Below are 21,753 nucleotides of genomic sequence, written 5' to 3'. Positions count from 1 at the left end.
CCAGGATATTTGCAATAACCCACTTAAATGTTGAATTAATCACCAACCACCAAGCTTTTGTTTTCAACTGAGCACACATATTTTGAACTCCAGTTGAACAAGCCATCGTTAATTACTGGGCTGTTAAATTGGAAATGCGTACCAAAACCAAGTCAAAGTCAAGCAGAATGAGTAATCCCCAAATAACAATGTTGGCCAGGGGAAAGAACTCAACACAGTGAGGCATGCTTCCTGGGAAAGCGAACAGAACAAGCATGAATCATGGGGGTATTAGAGAACAGATCAACGGTCGTTGTGCCATGCCAGAGAGCTGGCTTAGGAATTGAGTCTCGTAACAGGTGCTCAGGTTAAGATGGGACAAACTGTGTGTCTACAGGGAAGATTGCTGTATTGAACCTTGGACTAACTTCAGATCACACCGCGGTGGAAAGAGGAGAGTGAGTCTGTGGGTGTGGAGGACAAGGGGCAAAAACAGTAGTCTTTTTTTTCACACCAGTAACTGATAGCGAAGCAATTGAAATACAGCAACCACATTAAATTCCCATCTATGGAGAGACGGCGGTGCTTATTTCATTCTGGAGCACCAAGTGCTTAAAATGGCTAGGAGCCAGGTGGAGCTTGGCTTGGTTTTAACGCACTACAACTAGTACAACTTTGTTGTGTTTGGTTAAGACCAATACATTTAAATAGGAAAACCTAATAGCTTGAGACAACACCTGATCAAAGAAATATTATTAACCCACTTGACACTTTCCTCGATATCGATTGCAGGGAGCTTTATATTGAGGCTATCCGACTATCAAACTGTAAGGTCACTATTAAAGCATCAGAAATTTTAAAAGCCATGTCTGATGAATTTGTTGTCAGTAGATATAATTTTGCAGTATCTAAGTTCTATTCCAATCTAAGTGATTAAAGGTCATTACTGTAAAATTTGAGTTCCATTAATCTATAATCCCAGATTCATGGGTGAAATATTGAGGCATTAAGCCTTGATGTTATTCCATGTACTGGTATATTTATATTACAACTAATCTTCTTTATAAGACTTTAATTTAATAAAAGCTTTAAACTTGAATATGTTTGATACAGGAGATAATGATTGGTTCTAGTTTAGTCTTACTGACAGTAAAGCATCTATCTGAATGCAACTCTATTGGTTTGTTACTTTACTACTCGAGTATTTTTTAGATTGTACTTTTACTCAATGTTGTGCAATGTGCTTATCATTGAAAAAAATGGCTCAGCAGGGGAGATGGGATACAGACATGCAACCTTTGAGTTGCAAGATTCCTATTTTACTATATTACTTACCATCACAAACCAACACCTAGATAGCTACACAACCAGCTAGAATGTGCAAACGTTTTCAAATTCAGGCATTGTTTTGTCTGAACAAAAGTACTAGTATTTATATAGCAGTATGACAACCAATACAAGATGCTTGGTGTAGCTGGGGTCAAACATCATACTGCTGTTTATTTTTCAGCTTTTGACTGGTTTGAAATTGAATCTTGGATTACTTGACTAGAACTGCATGCCGCTGACTGACAATTTTCTAGATCATTCCAATGCAATCAATGTATTTTTTCCCCAGTTCATCTAAGTACATGAGGATTAATAATTTATCAGCTATGACCAATATGTTTGTTCTAATAAATGTGATATGCATGTAAACTTAATTTGTTTATGCAACACTGGTTGTGCAATAACACAACATTCCAGACATGACCGTGATGCATCAATGTTGTTCAATATGTATATAACCTTTTGTCCTTGAAATTTAATTTGTAAAGTGTCTAAATGTGAGTTTCATCGATCATATAACAATCAGTCGTGTTCATGACGAAGCAACTGCTCGTGGGATTACTTTGCTAATGACTCCTAGTTTGTGATAGGTAGGTCAAACAAAGCTTCTTTTATCTGATGCCATATTGAAAGAACATACCTAAGATACATTTCAGATAGAAAACAAAGTCATGCAATGTAAAAAAAGGTATTCAGGTTAACAATAAATTGCAACATCATGGTATGCCACCAAATTTTCTAACTTCACCTATGTACAGTAACAAAAAAAGATGGGGGCAGCCGAGGCCAAGTGGATTACTGCATTTACAATAATATGTTTATGCAGCCCCACGGGTCTATACCTGCCATTCTGATTAATATTGCATTTGTGGAATATGAATTAAACAGCTAGATCCACCTGTTTTTATCTATCTCAGGGGATGGCTGTTTTGCCACTTGCTGTCAACTGAAAATGACATCACAGAGGGCTCAAGAAATGACCAATCACTGCGGACCTCTAAGATTGGTCATGTGAAATTCTCAAGGTGAGTGATTGGTCGTTACCTGAGGGTCCTGAGCCGAGCAACTTTGATTCATTTTCAGGCAACAGCAAGTGGCAAAATGGCTGGGCCCTGAGATAGCTAAAAACAGGTTGGCAGAGGTCAAATTTCATGCATGTGTGTACATAGCAGAAAAACATGATTTCATGTCAAGATATAATCGAGAAAAACAGGTTTACTGTTTTGCGGAAATATGGAAGGAGATGCAAATTAACAATTTAACTGTATTAGCAAAACACATTTTATGCAATATTTTTCAGTGTTTTTAAATCATGTTCAACATCAAAGGCAGAACTGCAAACACACATTGGTGTCCACACATTCCATGACCCAATGATATGCCTGAGGGTTCATGAGCAAACACAAATTGACAGCTTATGGAAATAGGGTGGTGAATCAAAAATAGGATTTCTTTGAAGGCAACAATGTCTCCTTCCTCTCCCATCAGGCAGACTGAGATCTGTATGAGTGAGCGAGCTCTCTGCCAGCTTTAACGCTCCCCTCATCACGCCAGTAGTGCTTTCTTAAATATGCATGCCCTACATTTTCCCACCACCTTCCAAATTCAAATGGACGTCCCCACACGTTTCTCTACTCTCTGCTCCGCTTCCTTTTCCATTGAGCCTCTCCACTCACTGGGCTGCTGCAGTATTTGCATTTGACCCAATTTCCAGGTTTGATCTGTCCAGTGGTTTTGAAATATATTGAGGCACATCAGTTAACAGAGGGTGACCACCCATCCCTTGGGCAAGAATAAATGCAGCCATCGCCACCTTCTTGTACCATATTTGACTCTGCTTTCACCGACGAGATGTATCAGAAAAGTTGCATGACTAGTGTCATATAGTGTCACAAAAGACATATTTCAAACCTTAATTAGGAACATGTAATCATCAATAATTGAAAATAGTGCCTGATGATGAGACCAATGAGATTAGATTTACATGGGAGAGGATAATAAGAAAGTTTCTTTGAGTATGATGTAGATACAAAATCTTCAGTGGACATAAATGCTCACAATGCCCTGAGCATCTGATAGTTCCTGACTGAAAAGATCATTGCCAGTGCCGCAGGAACCACTCTTGTCACCTGGCCTGGTTCGGTGAGATCCCCCCCCCCCACCCCCCCGCCAAAGCCTAAGAGAGTCATCAAGCCATCCCACTTAGAAAACGTGGATAATATCAAGACGCCCATTACGATTGAATCCTTCCAAGTGTGCATGACACTGTGGCAGAAAAGGCTGGGAAATGTGCTACACTCCTGGAGGTTTACATCAAATGGAAAAACTACCATTTTTGATATACATCTTTTTGTAACGCCAGTCCGACTTTTAGGACACACCTTGAATAAGCACATGCATGCTTCTTATCTTGCTAATCCAAAACCTTGTTGACTCACGGCTTTTAGACCTTGTTATACTTTTGCTACAGTGGAGACGTTACAAAATTTGCAACGTGTCGGCCGTAAATTCGTCAAAACACAACTCATTAAAGTTAAGAGTGTGGGCAATTGTTTTTTTTTTTAAATATTAAATGGTCACTTTTTTTCTATACATTTGTTTGACAGAATGTTACTTCAAACATCACCTGTACAATATGTAAAATGTCTCTGATGCCAATATACTGACTCTAGAGCGGCTCAATTCAAATTGTATTATTTCTTATGGGAAATGTTGTTTTAAAATCCAAACTGGTTTTACATTTAAGGTTCCACTTGTACAATCCAATGTAATAAAACACTTTCAAAGACATCTATATTTGCCTGTCTGAGTCAAAGCAGCGACTGTCACAACTGATGACGACATATACAGTACACTAGCTCTTGCATAACAATATTCCATTGTGCAATCAGAGCAAGGAGGTCAGAGAAATCAGCACACAATGGTTTTATAAATCCCGGTGATGATCCGAGAGGAAATATACAGACCATCCGTCATTGGTTATTTAAGAGACTGCAAACGAGGTGAGAATGAGACGCGGTGGCAGCTGTACATGCAGGCCCATACGGATCCTCTATTTGGGCAGCATTGTAGCATTCTATTTTTAATTTTTTTTTCTTTCTATTTCCTTGCTGTCTGCTTCCTAGCTCTCTGTGGGTCACATGAGCAGGAGTGGCAGTTGCTGAGTCAACATCACAAATGGAACACTCGCCTCAAAGACACATACGACCATTATGTTGACTGTTTAGTAATCCTCTTAAGCTAAATGTTTCTGGAATTAGGCTTCATACATTCTCAAACCATCTAATAGGTGAAGTTAATAAGCTATGTGGATCATGTTCTGCTTAAAGTTCATTTCAGGTCAAAGTTGATCTTTCCGTGCCATTCTATTTTGCATTTGTGCAGTAATATTTTCCTGTTTAAAATGTGATGAAAATTGCAGTTTCGTTTCAAACCACAATATTTTTTAATCATAATGCATCAAATATGTTTCAACGTGTCTAGGGATGGGTACCGAAGACGGTACTTTTTGTGGTATGGACCGATTTGGGTCAGTACTTCCAAGCACCGATTCACGTAAAATCAAACGGTGCCATGTTTCGGTCCTGAAGCACATCTTTCAAAGTTGTAACCGTGCGGGAGTGGAAGAGTTGACGGTTTTCCATGGCGCACTTGAACGCAACATTATACGTGCAACTAGCGTACTGACGTCACCCACTCACGCAGGATATCACACGCTATATTTCTGGGTTTTGGAAACGAGTGATATTTTTGCGGCACCAAGCCAAAGAAATACAGTTTCTGAAATATGACAGCCTCCGCGGCGGGTGCAGGCTGGCAATGTCTTCAGTTCCCGTGCATGCCAGAGAGAGGCGCCGGCGGCATCCTCGCTGTACAAGGAGCCCGCGCACGTTGAGTACCGGTATAGATTCCCTGAGTATTGGAACCGGTTCAAATGTGAAAGGTGTCCATCCCTAAACGTGTCAGCATTCAAGCAGCGTTGTCAACAGTCCACCATGATAAGTTTCATTGCAAGTTGCCAATTAATTTGAATGCTCTCACGGATGTTAACATGGTTGGAGTGGAGATTTTTGGTGCGAGTCAGAGCTCTACTTATATTGCTACAGCACTGTTGTGCACTAGCATCAACACAAAACTTCCCAATGATCATTTTCAATCGAAAATTTTATTTACTAAAAAAACAAAACAAAACACACAACTACAACCAACACATCTTTAACTACACTGTTATTGGTTAGAATGTTAAGGACATGTCGCTGCTGCCAGTCTTGCAATCAAAGGTAGCGCTGAGCCCCTAACAAGAAAAAAGGCTTAACACAAAACCTAACGACTGTGATTATGTCATGTTCTAAACTGTTTCGTTACAAGTTCATATAAGTGGCTACAGTGTGTACTCAACATTAAACACCGTTTTCACCAGATGAACACAAAAAAACAAAAAAGGAATTTCTGGATTTATGGCGTTCTGGGCAAAAATATAATATATATTTTTTTATAATCAACATATTTGCTGTGGGACAATTGTTGTATGGGTTCTGACTGAGATGACGAATTGTTACAACATGACAAAATTAGTAGCTGCAAATTTGCAAGTCCATCACTTATATTTGACATTAATCATCTAAGAGCTCTTCAAATATTTGACTCTCTGAGTAGCCTGCAGTGTCATCAGACAATCGGAACGATTCCAGAAATATTCACCTTTTGAAGAATGCAGTCCTGAAGTTGATGCAACTATTTACAATCCTTGCAACAAAAAAAAAGTCAAATAAACTAAAAACAAAGCTACACTTTTTCTGGACCTCAAAGTACCGTAATGTACCGTTTGCTGGGTTGGAAATATCACAGCACATACATGTCCTGTCTTAACAGACAAAGATTATGATTTGGATATATTCTCACCTTCCACATGAATTTATTTATTTATTTGGGCTATGGCATAAAGATGGTGCATCAAACACTCCCGATTTTATTTATATATATATATATATATACATATATATATATACATATATATATATATATATATATACATATACATACATATATATATATATATATATATATACATATATATACATACATATACATATATGTATATGTATATATATATGTATATATATACGTATATATATATATACATATATACATATATACATATATATATATATATATATATATATACATATATACATATACATATACACATATACATATATATATATATATGTATATGTGTATATGTATATATGTATATATGTATATGTATATATGTGTATATGTATATATGTATATATATATATATATATATATATATGTATATATATACATATATATACGTATATATATATATATATATATATATGACTGCGCTGAAGGCTATTAATAACATCTATTCTCACTGATTCAGAAAAACCTAACTATGAAGAAAATGTGTGGGTGTGCTTTTTTTGCTCTTCACTGATCTCGACCGACAATCATTCATGTACTCTGCTTCACACTTGTCTGTTGTTGTCTGTGGGTGTGCAGTGTCGAGTTTGAGTTTGCATCTGTGAACATGGAGCTGATGTGCCTTGCCAAAGAGTCCATAGAACATTCTCCCAGCAGCTTTGCGGCTTGTCCGCTTTTTATGATTTATTTTCAACAGTGGTATCTTCCTTGGTCATCTCCCATGATGTTCACGTTGGCTCAAACGTCGACGGATAGTGCAACAGGGCTCCAGACTCTCCCTAAATACTTGCATTTTGCTTCTAAAATATGGGACAGCACAAGTAAATTTTTCATCCAATTGCTCAAGTGTGACGGGTATATCTATTAATTGTTCTGGTTGTAATTTTGTTCTGGGCTCTTCTGTTACCATTCATATTATCCGTCTCAAATATAATATAAATTTTCATACTGAGGCTACATCCAGGGAGGTTGGCTAAAGTCCAGTGAATCTTAAATTTCTGAATACAGTAATAAGTGCAACCGTACTCACAGGAACATTAAATTGCTTGGAGATGGTCTTATAGCCTTTAACACTTTAACATACTTGTCTATAATTTTATTTCTAGTCTCCTGAGACAACTCTTTCCCTCACTTCCTCTGGTCTGGTTTCGTGCGGTACACACCATGTCACCCTTTAAATATGCAGACTGATTACAGGTTTGAAGAAAGTTGTGATGCTAATTAGACAACACACCTTGGTTGAACATACATCTATGGTGAAATTATTTTCAATCTTTTCTAGGGATACCATCATTTTTGTCCAGGGCTGTTTCATGACAGTTTTTTTAATAGTTCTGTTGAACCACAACTTAAAATCAATGTCTAATACCCCACTTGCATCTAACGGCTCAGCAGGTAAATAGTAAGTGTCAGAGTGTTTTTATGGTTCTACATTCTTCAGCTGCAAAAGAGCATAGGCTTTGGCACTTGCCATGTAATTCCCTGCTGTGTAATGATTTGTTTGAATTGCCTGAATGACGTGCAGAAGCATGCAGAAACTTAAGCAGTTAGCAGATTAATGTACACTACCATATAGGACTAAATCATGTTGTTTTTTTAGGAGATGTTCCCTTGCTTCCAGACTCTTTTTTTTTATTACGCCAATGAATGCTGTTTGCATATTGCACAAGGCAATTGCAAGCAGTACATGACGTACACCTAATCAGTACATTGGTCTCAGATTTCACAGATCATATGACTGTGATCGAGGTCCGGAAACAGTGCTAGGGTTACGACCAAGTTAAACTGTTGATACTTGTTTGTTTAAAACGCAAATGACGCAAAAGGAAATGTATGTGGTGAAACTGAGCTGGGAGGGACACAAAGGTTGTGCTGACAATGCATTGGGGGGGACAGAAAAAAAAAAAATCACTCACCGAAGATCTCCCCATTCTTGGCATACTCTGTGACCAGGTAAAGCATGTTCTTTGTCTCCATCACCTAAAAGGGGCAGAAGGCAGTGTTGAAAGGAAATACAATCAATCCAAAACATCATTATCAATCATTATGCATCTTTTTGACGCTAACCGATAACCGCTGAAATAACCCAATCAACGCATCCACAAAGAAGGCAAAACAATAAATGTGTGAATATGACAACAGTGCAAGAGTGGAGGTGGATGGGAATATATCTGAATGGGACTCGAAAAACCATCGCAGTGCTTGCTCAATGCGGCTGCGTGTGGGAGGAGACCCAATTTAGAAGCAGAAACATTCAGGAGATCAAACAGAATTAAATGCGGAGAGGGGAGGGTGAATCAGACACACTGAGCCAGACGTTCACACTAAAAATCCCACTCTTTTTGTTGATGATCAATTTTCCATCTGTTACACTGACCAATTCATTGAGTGAGGAAATGTTTCTTGGAAGAGGTGGAGAACTGTTTCATAACACATTTTAGTTTGAGCTTTTCTCCTGCTATTAATAAGTGAACAGTTATGTATTAAGCAAATGAACATAGAATCTATTTCAAGCAACTTGAACAGCATATCTTTGACCATCCCTGTGTAATTCATTGTCTGTTATGTATCTGATACAAATGTTTCTTTTTTATCTCATTCGAAAGGGAGACCATTCATATTGAGAAATGTCAATGTTTGAGTCATTTTGCAGTCCTAGAGCAGTTTGGTGCTATTCATTAGATACTGTAAATTGGTAAATCCAATAATACACTGCATTTCTTTTTAATTTCAACATCTACTTGAACATTAACTCTTTCACTGCCACTGACGTTAAAAGACGTCAAGTAAAAACCTACGGAGGGCCACCAATGACGTTAAAAGACGTCATCCAATTTTTTTTTGAAACGGGTGGAGGAAAGCCTTCCCCAGCTGTGTTGAAAGTTTCAAGCAGGTCTAGTGAGCCTAATGACTATTTTTGGCCCCTAGATGGCAGCAATGACTCTCTTTTGACAAGATTGGGTAGGCGTCAGCAGAAGACGTGAGGCGGGGCTAGAGTGTTGAGACATTGGCTGAAGAAGTCATAATGGCGACCGGTTTGCAAGCAGCTCACGGTCGAGCCGTTTTTTTCAAAGACGAAAAGCATCGACCAACGCTATAAAGAGCACATTGATGACGACGATGATCATCATCGATGATGATGATGGTGACGCCGAGGTTGACGGCGAAGTTGGCGGCGGCTATGACGACGTCATAAAAGGTTCACGAGCTAGCGATGCCAACACCGGAAAACGCGGAGCACAACCGAGCACGCTCAGGCGGACGTTCAATCGGACGACGAAGAGTGCCCCGAGTCCAATGCATATTCATCGGAGGAGTGTGTACAGTCTGCTACTTGCTATTCCCCGGAAAAAAAGGCCGTCTGCACATGAAACGGTCAATGGAAAGTGAAAGTAATCTGTTGTGCAAACCCTGCTCCCTCTCCTTGCACGCAGGAGAGCGTTACAAAAAGAAAAACTGTATTTGAAACATCCACATAATTGTAAACAGTACCACAGTTGCACACATTTGTAAATAGTTTGCGAAATTGTTTTGTCAAATTGTTACACTGTTGAATGGAAATAAACCTATTTTGCAAACTAAAAACACTTTTTCATTGTTGGTGGTGGTGTATTACAGAAGTAAAGCACTATTTAGGTGTTTGTGGCATCATTCATGGACAAAAAGAAGTGTAGAATTCACTAGAGTGCATGAAATAACATTGTTTCACAAAAAGCTCTTTTTCTCCGCTTTTTGTTTCAAAACAGAGCATTTCGGTGAAAGTAACCATTTTCTATTGTTGATTACTGAAGAACGGAGTAAGATAGAAACAAACTTTTTTTTCTGATGAAAGATGAGAGTCCGTTCTTTCATTTGGTAGTATGTGTGTTTCCATAGTCCAAACATAACATTTTCTGTGGACCTTGAAAGATCAGTCAAAATGCTTAAATCGGCTGGCACTGGCGACATCCCGTTTCTGAAAACGTCTGGCAGTGAAAGAGTTAAATGGGTACACATTTTAAATTAGTAAAGGTTTTATTGAAGGAATGCGATGTCTGAAAATGTATCTTCTATATACTGCCATGGCACGCTCAGTACTTTTCTTAGAATACAAAAAGATTATTCTTTCATTGGTGCCAAGGAGTTCCATAAATGTCTACATGATAAATGAGGTGGGGGGGGGGGGGGATAATTTGAAATGATGATTGTACTACTTTTTAGAAACAGAGGGCTCCTTTCAGTATGTAAACGATCACTGTCAAACATTAAAAGTGGTACTAGAAAGAAACTATAAAGATAACTTACTGTATATACTGTACAAGTGGTGACATTGAGCCTCCCAAACAACTCATAGCAGTAGCTGTAGGGTATTAGCTGTCCCTGCCGTAAACAGACTCATTGTTGTGACGACATGCTATGCAGAGACATAACTCCCGCCCATTATGTGTCATGTCATAAGATGCAGTACAAGTGGAGGATTCATAGTTGAAATTCCAGACACCGCAAAGGATGCTGTGCTTTGTGTCAAGCATGTTCCTAGGCCTTTGTCCAATAGTGATCTATGAACTGAGACTTATCATTGGCATGCTAAACAAACATTATAATTTGCAATCTCTTGTTCAGTGATGAGTCATGATAATGTCTAGGCATGTGAGCCATCTAGAGGACATTATCTTGGGTTGACTTTTAGGACATAAGGCCAGTCTACTGCTGCATACTGAAAAAATAAAATAAAATAAAAATAATAATGCAGCTTTTGTGTTGCATTTTATGCTGTGAGTTAAATGAGCTGTTTGAGAAATCTGCAAAAAGGTGTTTGAATGAAAATCAGACGTATTGTGAAACAGTTTTGTGGCATGGTCTTTATTTCATGTGACAGTTGTTACAATCCTATTTTCCATGTAGTGTATAACAAATGCAAAAACAAAAATTTAACCCAAGATGAGGCTGTGCAACACATTACAATCAAGAGGGGGTATGCATTGTGCGGGTGTTTGTGTGCCTCTCTTTACTGGCTCGGGCGTCCCACTGGGCCACACGGCCAACGCCAGTTTGAGACTGGAGAGGAAATCACTAATTGACCCGAACTGATTGGTTGGATATGCCTTTAGAAAGAATGGCACACACCAAAATAACACGACAAAAAGCTGGAACATCGCCACACGGTTGTGTAAGGATAATGAACACTTGTTTACTTTGTCGAAACAAACTAGGACCCACATGCTTACATAATTTCACTGATATTGCCAGCATTTTGATGTTATTGTGTCAGACAGGTGGTGAGTTTAGTGCATTGTTGCCTAGGTATTTTGCCAAACAAATTAACTGTCAGGTGATTTTAATGGAAGCACACACAATCAGCAATTTTATTGCCTATGCAATACTGTAAACTGCAAGATTGTATTCCTTTTCCGAGGTGACATGATGTTCTTAAAGAGCCAAGAATTTCAAAGCGCTACACTATAAACTACAAAGGCTATGGCACAGACAGCTAGCTTCCTGGTACAGTATTTCAGGGAGCATTTCAAACACAGCATGAGGGGTGGCATGACTCAGTGGCAGAGCGGTAGTCTCCCAGCCCAGACGTTGTGTGTTCGATCCTCAACCCCTGTGGCCAAATGTCAAAATGTCCTTGAGCAAGTGGACCTGGCAGCGCCCTGCATGGTATCGGCCTTCCACTGATGTATGACTGTGTGTGAATGGGTGAATGTGAGGCTTTGTAAAGCGCTTTGACACCATATGGTGAAGATAAAGCAGTATAGAAAATTCAGTCCATTTACCATTTTTACCACAGGAGTTATCATCTTGTCTTGGGAAATTAACAGTGAGAATCCACCCATCGTCGCTGTCGGGCAGAGAGAGATCTTGTATGTCCAAATATGTATTATATAGATTATATTTTTTTCAAGTCGGTGGTCAGTCCCCACATGTTCTTACAATTACTAACCAATCCAAGACTGTTTGAAAGCAAATATATTACCGCAGGCATGCTAGTTAATAGAAGAAATTTGGGGGTGAAGTTTATGGGGTGCATCCATACAAATGTATTAGAAATGTATTCAATGTTCATGAGAGGTTAAAAAGAAATTTACTGGCAGCAGTTCAAGGCAGATGTTTTGGTATCAAGATGCTGTTTTCAACAACACCAAGCAACCATCATTAAATTCCTCATCAGCCTACAAATTTCTTCACAATGTCAAACACAATGTGGATTCTCTCTGTATATTTTCCATATTAGTGCCTCTTGTGACTGCAAATTCTCACTGAAATACTGAACCAGAACACTCTGGTTGTGCTTTATGTAGTCCGCTTTGTAGTGTAGTGTTTTGAGGTTCGTGGCTGATTACATACCCCTACAAACATTACAAAATGTTCAAAAAGTATTTTCCAAACAGATGCAGATCATTACAGCACTGGGGGTGTAGGGGCGTTAACCAAGGCAAATGAAAAATAACGATGAATGTTGCAAGGAGGTGAAAGTGCTGAGATGACATGATGACTGCAGTTTAAGACTGCAATGTAATCCTAACTAGAGATTTTCATTTTTGCATTATTATACTGGTGTCATGATCTTCAAAGCAAGTGTGTGTTTGCGAAGCATTGGAATATGTCTTGGACTGATCCCGAAGACAACTGGAAAGGAGACCAACAAGGAGATGCCATAAATTCTGCTCCATAAAACTAAGCTCATCCTTACTTAGCCAGCATCCCAGCACCTCTGCAAGGCACCATAAAGAGACATGTTGAGCCCCCCTGACAGTTTTCCGTGTTGATTCGCAATAGCAGCTCTTTTCCAGGACTCTTTTCTTTTCTCTTCTTCTCTTTACCCTTGTGCTGATCAAGCGTGTAAATATGTGTATGTACTTTATGATGCGTCTACTTGCTACTGTCTGTGTGTCCCCCCAAGAGCAGACTGCACATGTACACTTTGATCGCGTACCCCAAAAAGCCATCGAAACGCCTCACAATTCTTGGGCAATCCAAAGCTTCAACGTTTTCATACCGATAAAGTACACATGACATTACACAATACAAGTCTTGACTTGACATTTCCAGAGATTTACAGTTGACAAACTGTCAAACACACACACATATTTAATCACGGATGACTTTTTTTTTTTTTAATTCAAAATGCCACCTTGGCTTTAAGAAAATATATTTTATTGTATTGTGGAATCGCTGAATTCTGACAGAAAAAAACATTTAAAAAGTAGACTTGCCAGTACAATTTGACATCACCTTTGACTCTTAACTGCCCGCAGTCTATGAGGCATGGACTTAACATGTGCCATAGAGTATTCTTCATCAATGTAGCTCCAACTTCCTCTGATTTCTATTACCAGCTCAAGTCAGTAGGCTGGGGACTTGTCGTTGACCATTTTTGTATTTACACTTGCTTCCAAGGCTAGTGTCGTAAATTTTATCAACTACAAATCTGTGCAATATTTTTTTCTTAATATCACTAATAAGGATTTGTGCAGTGCTTGTACATTCATATTAATTTAAGGCAAGTTCTTGCAGGAAATCAAAATGCCATTCAATAAACATTTGTTAGTGGAGGATTTTCAAGATTTTTTGTCAAGAGCATTTATGAAAATGTAATATCCCTAAAAAGCTTCTGAGAGTTGAGTTATTTATTGTGGAGCAACTCACCTGGTAGAGCTTGATGATATGCGGATGGTCCAGCATTTTCATTATCTGAACTTCTCTGTAGATCTTCTCAAGGTTGACTGCATCCAACTGGGTCTTGTCAATAATTTTAATGGCCACCTGTGAAGTGGTCATACAGTTAATCAAAGGAATCAACAATATGTAGGTTAGCATGACATTTTATCTTGAGGTGTTTTTACACCTGTTCACTTTCTCTGACCCAGATCAGTTGATGGCTTTGAAAACTTGATTGTTCAGTCTATTTTCACACCATGAAAAATTGTGACAAGGTCTACAATCATTAAGCCTTTTTGGTAGTCCTGCTGTGCTGACCCTGCTGGATCCTGCATTGGCCCTGTAGATTCATGATATAATACAATATGGTTCAATTATTACTTCATATTTCGTATCATTAGGTGGCATTATTTCAGTCTTTAAGACAGGGGTGGGTAATCATGGTCATTGAGGGCTGGAGTCCTACGGGTTTTAGAGGTTTCGCTCCTCCAACACACCTGATTCATGTGATCAGGATCGTTATCAGCCTTCTGCAGAGCTTGATGATAAGCTGATCATATGAATCAGGTTTTACTGATTGGTCACATGGAATTTTTTCTGCCAATATCGGGATTGAACTAAAAATATATATACATTGACCCTAGCTATCTGCAGTGTTTTCAGTGTCTGTGAGCCAAGTTGCAAGAGTAAACAACATGCCAGCCCAGTTCCTCTCACAGCAATTCCCCGCGTACGAAGCAGAAAGAAACGCCACTGTTTTGAGAAAACACTCAGGTCATTGTGCCACTGTGCACGTGTCCGGACCACAGCACAAACGCTGGTCAAAGGAAAATTATCACATTGTTAACTATACTAATCATTGATACTAACTTTGTCAATGGCAGAGAAGGGGACTACTATTAACATGTTGCCTCACAATGTTTAAATAAAATGTTAACCGTTAAAAACACCACTCACACTTTTTATTGACATTTCATTGGTGTGCAAAAAGAGAAGTTGATATTTTTTAGACTTCTTAAATGTGAACACAGTATTCCATGGCATTTGCCCCTGAAATTCCCTGTGTTCCATGTATCATTTTTACATACAAAAATGTTAATGAACGATTACTGACTTCTTTTAATTGAAGTGTTATTTTCGGAATCAAGTTCATGATTTCACAATTAACAACACAAGCTACTGTACGTGTTTTCCAAGTGACTCTTTTCTTCCATCTGACTAACTAAACTAACTAAAACAAATGCATTACAGCAGTTATTCTAATTAAATACAGACATTTTCCGTGTTTCGCCGGGTCAGATGGGTGGGCAATAAAAATGCAACTTCTGTTAATTTGATGTAAAAATATAGTTTGATTTCACAGCGTTTTGCAACACTTTTTACTCCAGGGAACAAAGCCAATTATCTATTACAAAGCAGTATGATTCCAGAAATTTATAACTTGCTCTAAGTATTAGTACTTTGAAGCTCATAGAGGACTTTGACACTGACTGACTGCTAGCTTAACTGTTAAGTGCAGTAATGAGTGTTTGGGTTTCTGAAAATTCTGACATCCATGAGCAGCACCACAATCACTGAAGGGTGGAAATTCAAGCCTGGCTTTGAAGGAATCAAATCAAAGAACCTTGGACATGTTCACTTGAGAATAAAGGCCATAAACTTGCGTTGAAAGTTGAGTTAGAGGGGGGAGGACAGAAGGTTGGGACAATGCAAAGGTCAGCGATGGCGTAAGATGACTTCCTGTTGAGTGGATTGACTGGAGGACCAAAGCCAGCAAATTCATTGCAAGTGAATGGATGGATAAAGGTAGAAAAAGTAGGTTATACACACACCGGGTTAACCTTTCCTTGTTAGCCCATGTAAGCACTCAATTGCATCACACAATGTAGGCCCACAAAATAAATGGTTACTCCTACAATCCCCAGGCCAGACCAGGTCACCTGTATGCATGATTCAGCAGCAAACTCTGGTGAATTGCCAAGTGTGTCATTTGTGTGACATGTATTTACATTGTGATTAGTGCTCTATAGTTACAAATTACCTGGCTAGACTATTACTGTACTACTTCACTTTAGTAACCAGATTAACGATAAGAGTCTTACGAAGCGCTGGCCAACAATGTCAGTCATTAAATGCATCAAGAGCTTCGTCTCGGTAATCTAGGTTTTTGTCGTACGGTATCACTCCTCACACTTATCCACACACAGCGGAAAGGCCTCAGTGATCAAAGATCAAGCTCTTTTCGCAAGTCCCGTGACCTATTTTTGTCTGTGTGGTACCATGCACGAAAGGCCCGCTTGCGAGATGACGACACAAACTCAGATCTCTGTCCCCTCCTTTTGCTGCTTTCGCCTGAGAGTGTGCAGTCTGTTTCTAATGTCAAATCCAGCAATGTCAGTGGACTGCGTGCTTGCCTGCGTGCAGAACACTTCCCAAACACAGATCTCTCCAGTGTATCATTCTCTTCAGCACTGCAGCCAAAGAAACCACTAAATCACGTCATTATTTGGCTTACATAACAGGACCACCGACCCATGAAGCTCGCCCCAGATACTTCTGTGTTTACACCCAGACAGGATCTCGGCTTGGTAGCTAGCTGGGCTGTGTGGGTCATAACCACAAAATGTACAGGCGCATGGTACATGGTGACACCTCGAGGGTCATCCATTAAAGATATACAGGTGCAGGGCAGGCACATGGTGGGACCACGCGGGTCATTACCAAAAGAAGGACAGTAGTACAGGACCGTTAATGGTATACAGGTGCACTGAATGGGTTTGTGTTGCTCATAAAATGTGTGTCGCAAATGATTCAATTGAATAAGTATGATACACAGAGAAACTACCTGGGCTGTAATATCTCCAAAGGCGCGAGAATAAAATATGGCTGCCCAGCATGAATGGGTCATAACCGTGGGCTGAATAATACATGACAGCACTGTGTGTGTCAGAACCAAAAGAACCCTGATGGTATTAAAAAGCATGACACTGCTAGCATATAACATAGGAAGCACAACTGCTGGTGGTACTGCATGCAGAGGACAGAAAGTACAGGTGCTGTACTTGCAAAATATTCCGCTTTCATGGTTAGTATCGCAGCTGTAACCAAGGCAGTATGGCACTTGTGTATGAGGAAAAGAGAAAAAAGCAAGACAGAGATGTTTCACACTTCTGTTGCCGGTGTGTGGAAGAAATTTTTTCTCTGGAAGAAGTAATTTACATGTCACACCAGACGCTGTTGCCGACGTCACCGCACATCAGGTGTTGCATCTGACATTGTAGTGAAAAAGAGCGCACACTTGCGATAATACCTCAGCTTTGTTGGGTTCTGCGTAAAACGTAGTGAAAGCCAGTTACAGTATATTTATGACAATGTTGTACATTGCTTTGCATAAAGGAGCTGAAAATTAAGTTTTATATGATCAAGATTTTTAGGGCCGATCACCGGCCAGCGAGTTTAAATAAACCAATTTGATCACAAGATAGAGCAATAACTTCTACTCTCATAAATTAACTGAGCAAGGTTTAGCGATCTTTGCTATGCCCCAAGGAATGAAAGGAACGAAAACAGCAGTGTAATTTGAAAATAAAATATTTGTTAACAAATTGAGTAAAACTTGATTTTTGATAACAATGTAGACACTTCCAAAACATGATACAAAAAATGCAACTATATACTTTAGTTGGAATATCATCCAAATTATTTTAATGAAGAACTTGTGGATTTATGAATTATAGGTCCTGCATGGGAGAATGAACTGAATTGGGCTTTTGGTGGACATGGGACAAACACACACACACACACACGTAGTTGTTTCACAAACATAATTTACATGACCATGGCCATGACACTCCATTACCCATAATGCTTTTGTTTACGCCACGATGACCCGGATGACCACTACTGCGCATGTGCGCCACAGACATCCAGCCAACGGGAGAAGTGCAGGACGAGGCAGTTTTTGGTAGAAAAACAGAGCGCCAAATAAATAAATGACTCAAGTTTGATCGTTGATGTCGTCATGACTAGTAGACTAATCTTGACAAATGCAACTAAACTGTACAATTGCATAAAATTGCAGTGGCTGACTCACACCCCGCACACCAAACGATTGAACCTCGCACATATAACCAACTCGCTGCATCAGCAAAACTACATTATCGGGAAACACCATACATATATCTTTTCCTGAATCCTAAAAACATGATGCAATTGTAAAAGAAGAAGCAGACTGCCCTGGCCACTGTAGCTATATTACAAAGAAAGGAAACGGGTCTTAAATGAAGGAAAGAGTGTGTAAATTTGACAGGCAATAACAGATCTGCCCTATTTATTAGCTACACTCCTGTGTTTCGGTGACAAAAGATTCCTTGCTGTGTGGATCATTAAAAAAAAAGACATGTAATTAGATAGTGTAATTATACGGGTGTTTGCTGTTAAGGGTGTAACCAATAGAGGGAACTCATAATTGGTTGAAGTACGTAACTACGATACTAGCGGTACAGGTGTATGGTACTGGGTGGTGCTACAAAGATACCGCACTGCAATCATAATTTAAAAAGATCGATATTTGATACCGCTTTGGGCAAAAACAGAAGCGCTTCAGGTACATTATTTAATGTCACCACATAGGTCAATTCAAAGAAGTACACCATGATGTCTAAGATACATGTGAAGGTCAATTCAAAGAAGTACACCATGATGTCTAAGATACATGTGAAGCTGCAGCGTTTCAAAAGAAAAACTCAGTATTTTTTTCAAAAAACTGAATATTTTAACAATATTCTACAAAAAAATTATAAAAACAAAAAATAATAATAAATGCATCCCATAATAACAGATACTGAGCTGCAGTAAGTACTGGTCCACCATTGCCAACTTCTACAGCAATCTGAATGACAAAAGGTGTTTACTGCAGCAGTCAGAATGAAAAAAAAAATGTTTTACTCAATATAATATATAGTGATGGAACGAACAGCCTCGCCAACATTTACTTGCTTTGTCAATGATACAGAGTGTGTGTTAGCTCAACTCGATGAGGAATAATTGTATAGTATGATGGGACAATTATTTGAGTTCCCATAGAGAACGTAATAGGTGACGGACAAGTTCTAGTCACACATCTACTCCGTAAACAAACACAAGGGAGCTCATCTGGCTAATAGATGTCATGGCGGTATGTTTAAAAAAAAAAAAACGGCTTATTATCAGCTAGGCATTTTAACGAATATTAATACATACACAATTTCAATCTATTTTAACTTCAGGGAACTATTTATATAAAAATGTTCAGTTAACTCTATATGAGAGGCTGGAAGCGGCTGACCCTCGAAATTCTGCAACCTCTGTTTTTATTTGAAAGTAAAACTAATATACTGGTAGTAAAAATGTAACATTTCACATTTGGAAAACTTTACTTGCTATAGAAAACAACAGGAAGCTATTTACATGTTTAAGTTTTCATTTAAGTTTTTAAGACATGCCAATGGTTGGAATTTTAAAACAAAGATGTGTATTGTCTGATTTAAAAAATAAAAAATAAAGCAAAATTGAGAAGTTGTTCAATAGACATATGCTTAAAAACATTTCAACAAAGAGTTGGGGGGATTGTTTTTTAGGCCAATATGTTCCCTTTTAGTTAAAGTGAGTATTAGCTCCAGCCTCTAATCGATATCAATACCAATAATTAAGGATGCACGATAATATCAGTGGCCGATAATTATCGGCATTTATTGGCCAATTTGACGTCAAATAGATAAACCAGGTAATAAAGAAATCCGCCGATGGTCCATCTGTTATGGTTGTGGCTCAAGTTGTGCCCAACTCCTCACCCCCTCCCCTCTCCTATGGTAGTGTCGCATATTAGTGACGTCATAATACGCGCGACCTCGTGTTCACTAAAGATGCATCATGGCGACTGCGGGTTTTCTTTACTGTGTATGCCCAAAATGTTACCCTCGCAGTTTTTTGTTGCATTTTTAAAACATGATTGTTTTGTTTTGGCAAACTCAAAATGAGTTACTGGTTGTCTTTGAAGCAGAGATATTAATACAATTCAGCCTCATGGTGCTTTACACAATGTTTCAATGTATTTGTATATGTTACACTTATAGTAGGACTTGAAAGTATATTTGTATTCAAGTTAATTTTGCAAACAATTATCGGCTTACTTATCGGTTATGGACATCGGCACTTTCTAAATTATTGGTTTATCGGTATCGGTTGAAAATAGCATTATCTTGCATCCCTACCAATAATATAGTCCATCAAAAAAAAAAAAGGAAACTAGTCCTAGACAAATGACTTCCAGTAGCAGCATTTAAACAGCCCCTACTGACCTCTTCATTTTGATCTGAAGCAATAACCACCATTATTTTTGTTTTAAGAGCATAACATATTTTCTATTGCGTCATCTTCATCGTTCATCCCTCAACGATGCGGAACTTTCCTAAAGTGAATATATTTCATCTGTTGCTTTTTTTAAATGTCATTTAATCTGCCCCTGGTTACACAATAGATAAGCTGTTTGTTTTGCATTTTTGTTACCTTATTGTACCCTGTGTGCATCAAACTGTCATCTTTTTGGCATACTGACGTAACTGATGTTACACCCCAAGCAATTATACATTTGGGTCAGTATCACTAGTGCCTACATTGTGTCATTGTTTACAAGAAATTATTTGATGATATTCACCATTTTGCAAGAGTGAAATTGCTCTTCACTATGTCATTATGTGGTAATTGAGGAGCCCTATCATGGGGTCAGTAATATTAGGAGCAGTATTTTGTCTTTGGCTGAAACAGCGGCTAGTTAACAGAACTTATGTTTTGTAATTTTCATCATATGTGTAGCTGTCAAGCTTAAGATATCCACTCTCGTGACATGCCAATTGATTTTTAAAAAGAAAGCTTTCACAAAAGTGACATTTATTTGTTAAAAAAAAGTACGCAGTCACCTTTCTAAATTATGCTATTAATTGAAGGTCCACCATGGAGCCATGCATGTTTACACTTTGTGTTTCCCAGCAGCGCTCTCGCTCAGAGCTCTTACCGGCAGTCGTACGTGCCAAGCGGGGTTAAACGTGCACACGCTCAGCCCTCCAGCAACCGGGAGGCTTAGAAACACACACTCCACCGAACCAAATTTCTGTTTTGTATCCACAATGTCGGGGCTAGATGCACTGGGTGTCAGTATATAAAAGTTATGTAACTCGGGTCTGGAACTCTGCAGTAGCCCAAGTTAGCTTCTAAGCTAATAACTTCGCAGACTTTATTTTTAATTTTTAACTCACCTCAGTCTTGGCTATGCGATGTCGGGCCAGTTTGACAACGGCGAAGTTGCCCTTTCCTAAAGTGCGCTCGATGTCGTAGAAGCCCACACGGACCGGACCTCGGAGCAGCGGTTTCTGGACGCTGTCAGCCATGACCATGCTGTTCTCGACGGGACTGTCTCGGCGGCGGATAGGAGGACTAGGAGGTAACCACACAAGCAGGGACACACACTGGAGAGTTGGTGGTGGCGTGGGGGGCTTACACGCGCTTTCTTGAGCTGCTACAGATCAAAACGCCAAACAAACCACCAGCCGCCGCTGCCACCACCACCGCCATTCGAAGCGTGTCCATCAAAAAATAGACTTAAGTGTATTGTCGGCGTCTCCTTCAAAGCGGCGGCGACACGAGGCGGTCCATTTCTTTCTCTTTCTTTTTGGGGGGGGAGTCGGGGGCAGACCTTGTATGCCACCTTCCTGCAGCCACAATGGAGCTTAATGTTTCAGCTCTAGGTCCCCTCTATCAGCCAGCGCACACGAGTTGCCTCGCAAAGAGGCATCATGTTCTCCGCCTGACGTGCAT

General features: G+C 39.2%; 1 protein-coding gene across 1 annotated transcript in view; it reads right to left on the bottom strand.

Moving 5' to 3' along the window:
• sik2b (salt-inducible kinase 2b) overlaps nucleotides 1–21,753 on the bottom strand; it is a 45,648-nt gene extending 23,895 nt beyond the window's left edge. Inside the window, exons 1-3 of the mRNA XM_077565807.1 lie at nucleotides 21,195–21,753; nucleotides 13,891–14,007; nucleotides 8,175–8,238 (exon numbers count right to left, since the gene is read on the bottom strand). Of these exons, the coding sequence (XP_077421933.1) occupies nucleotides 8,175–8,238; nucleotides 13,891–14,007; nucleotides 21,195–21,332 (319 nt within the window). The 5' untranslated portion in view covers nucleotides 21,333–21,753. The remainder of the gene's footprint in view (nucleotides 1–8,174; nucleotides 8,239–13,890; nucleotides 14,008–21,194) is intronic.

This window comes from Vanacampus margaritifer, chromosome 5 (assembly GCF_051991255.1).
Source record: "Vanacampus margaritifer isolate UIUO_Vmar chromosome 5, RoL_Vmar_1.0, whole genome shotgun sequence".
NCBI classification, from domain to species: domain Eukaryota; kingdom Metazoa; phylum Chordata; class Actinopteri; order Syngnathiformes; family Syngnathidae; genus Vanacampus; species Vanacampus margaritifer.
Note: the sequence above shows the minus strand (reverse complement) of the source record. Positions and strands in the feature narration are given on the sequence as shown.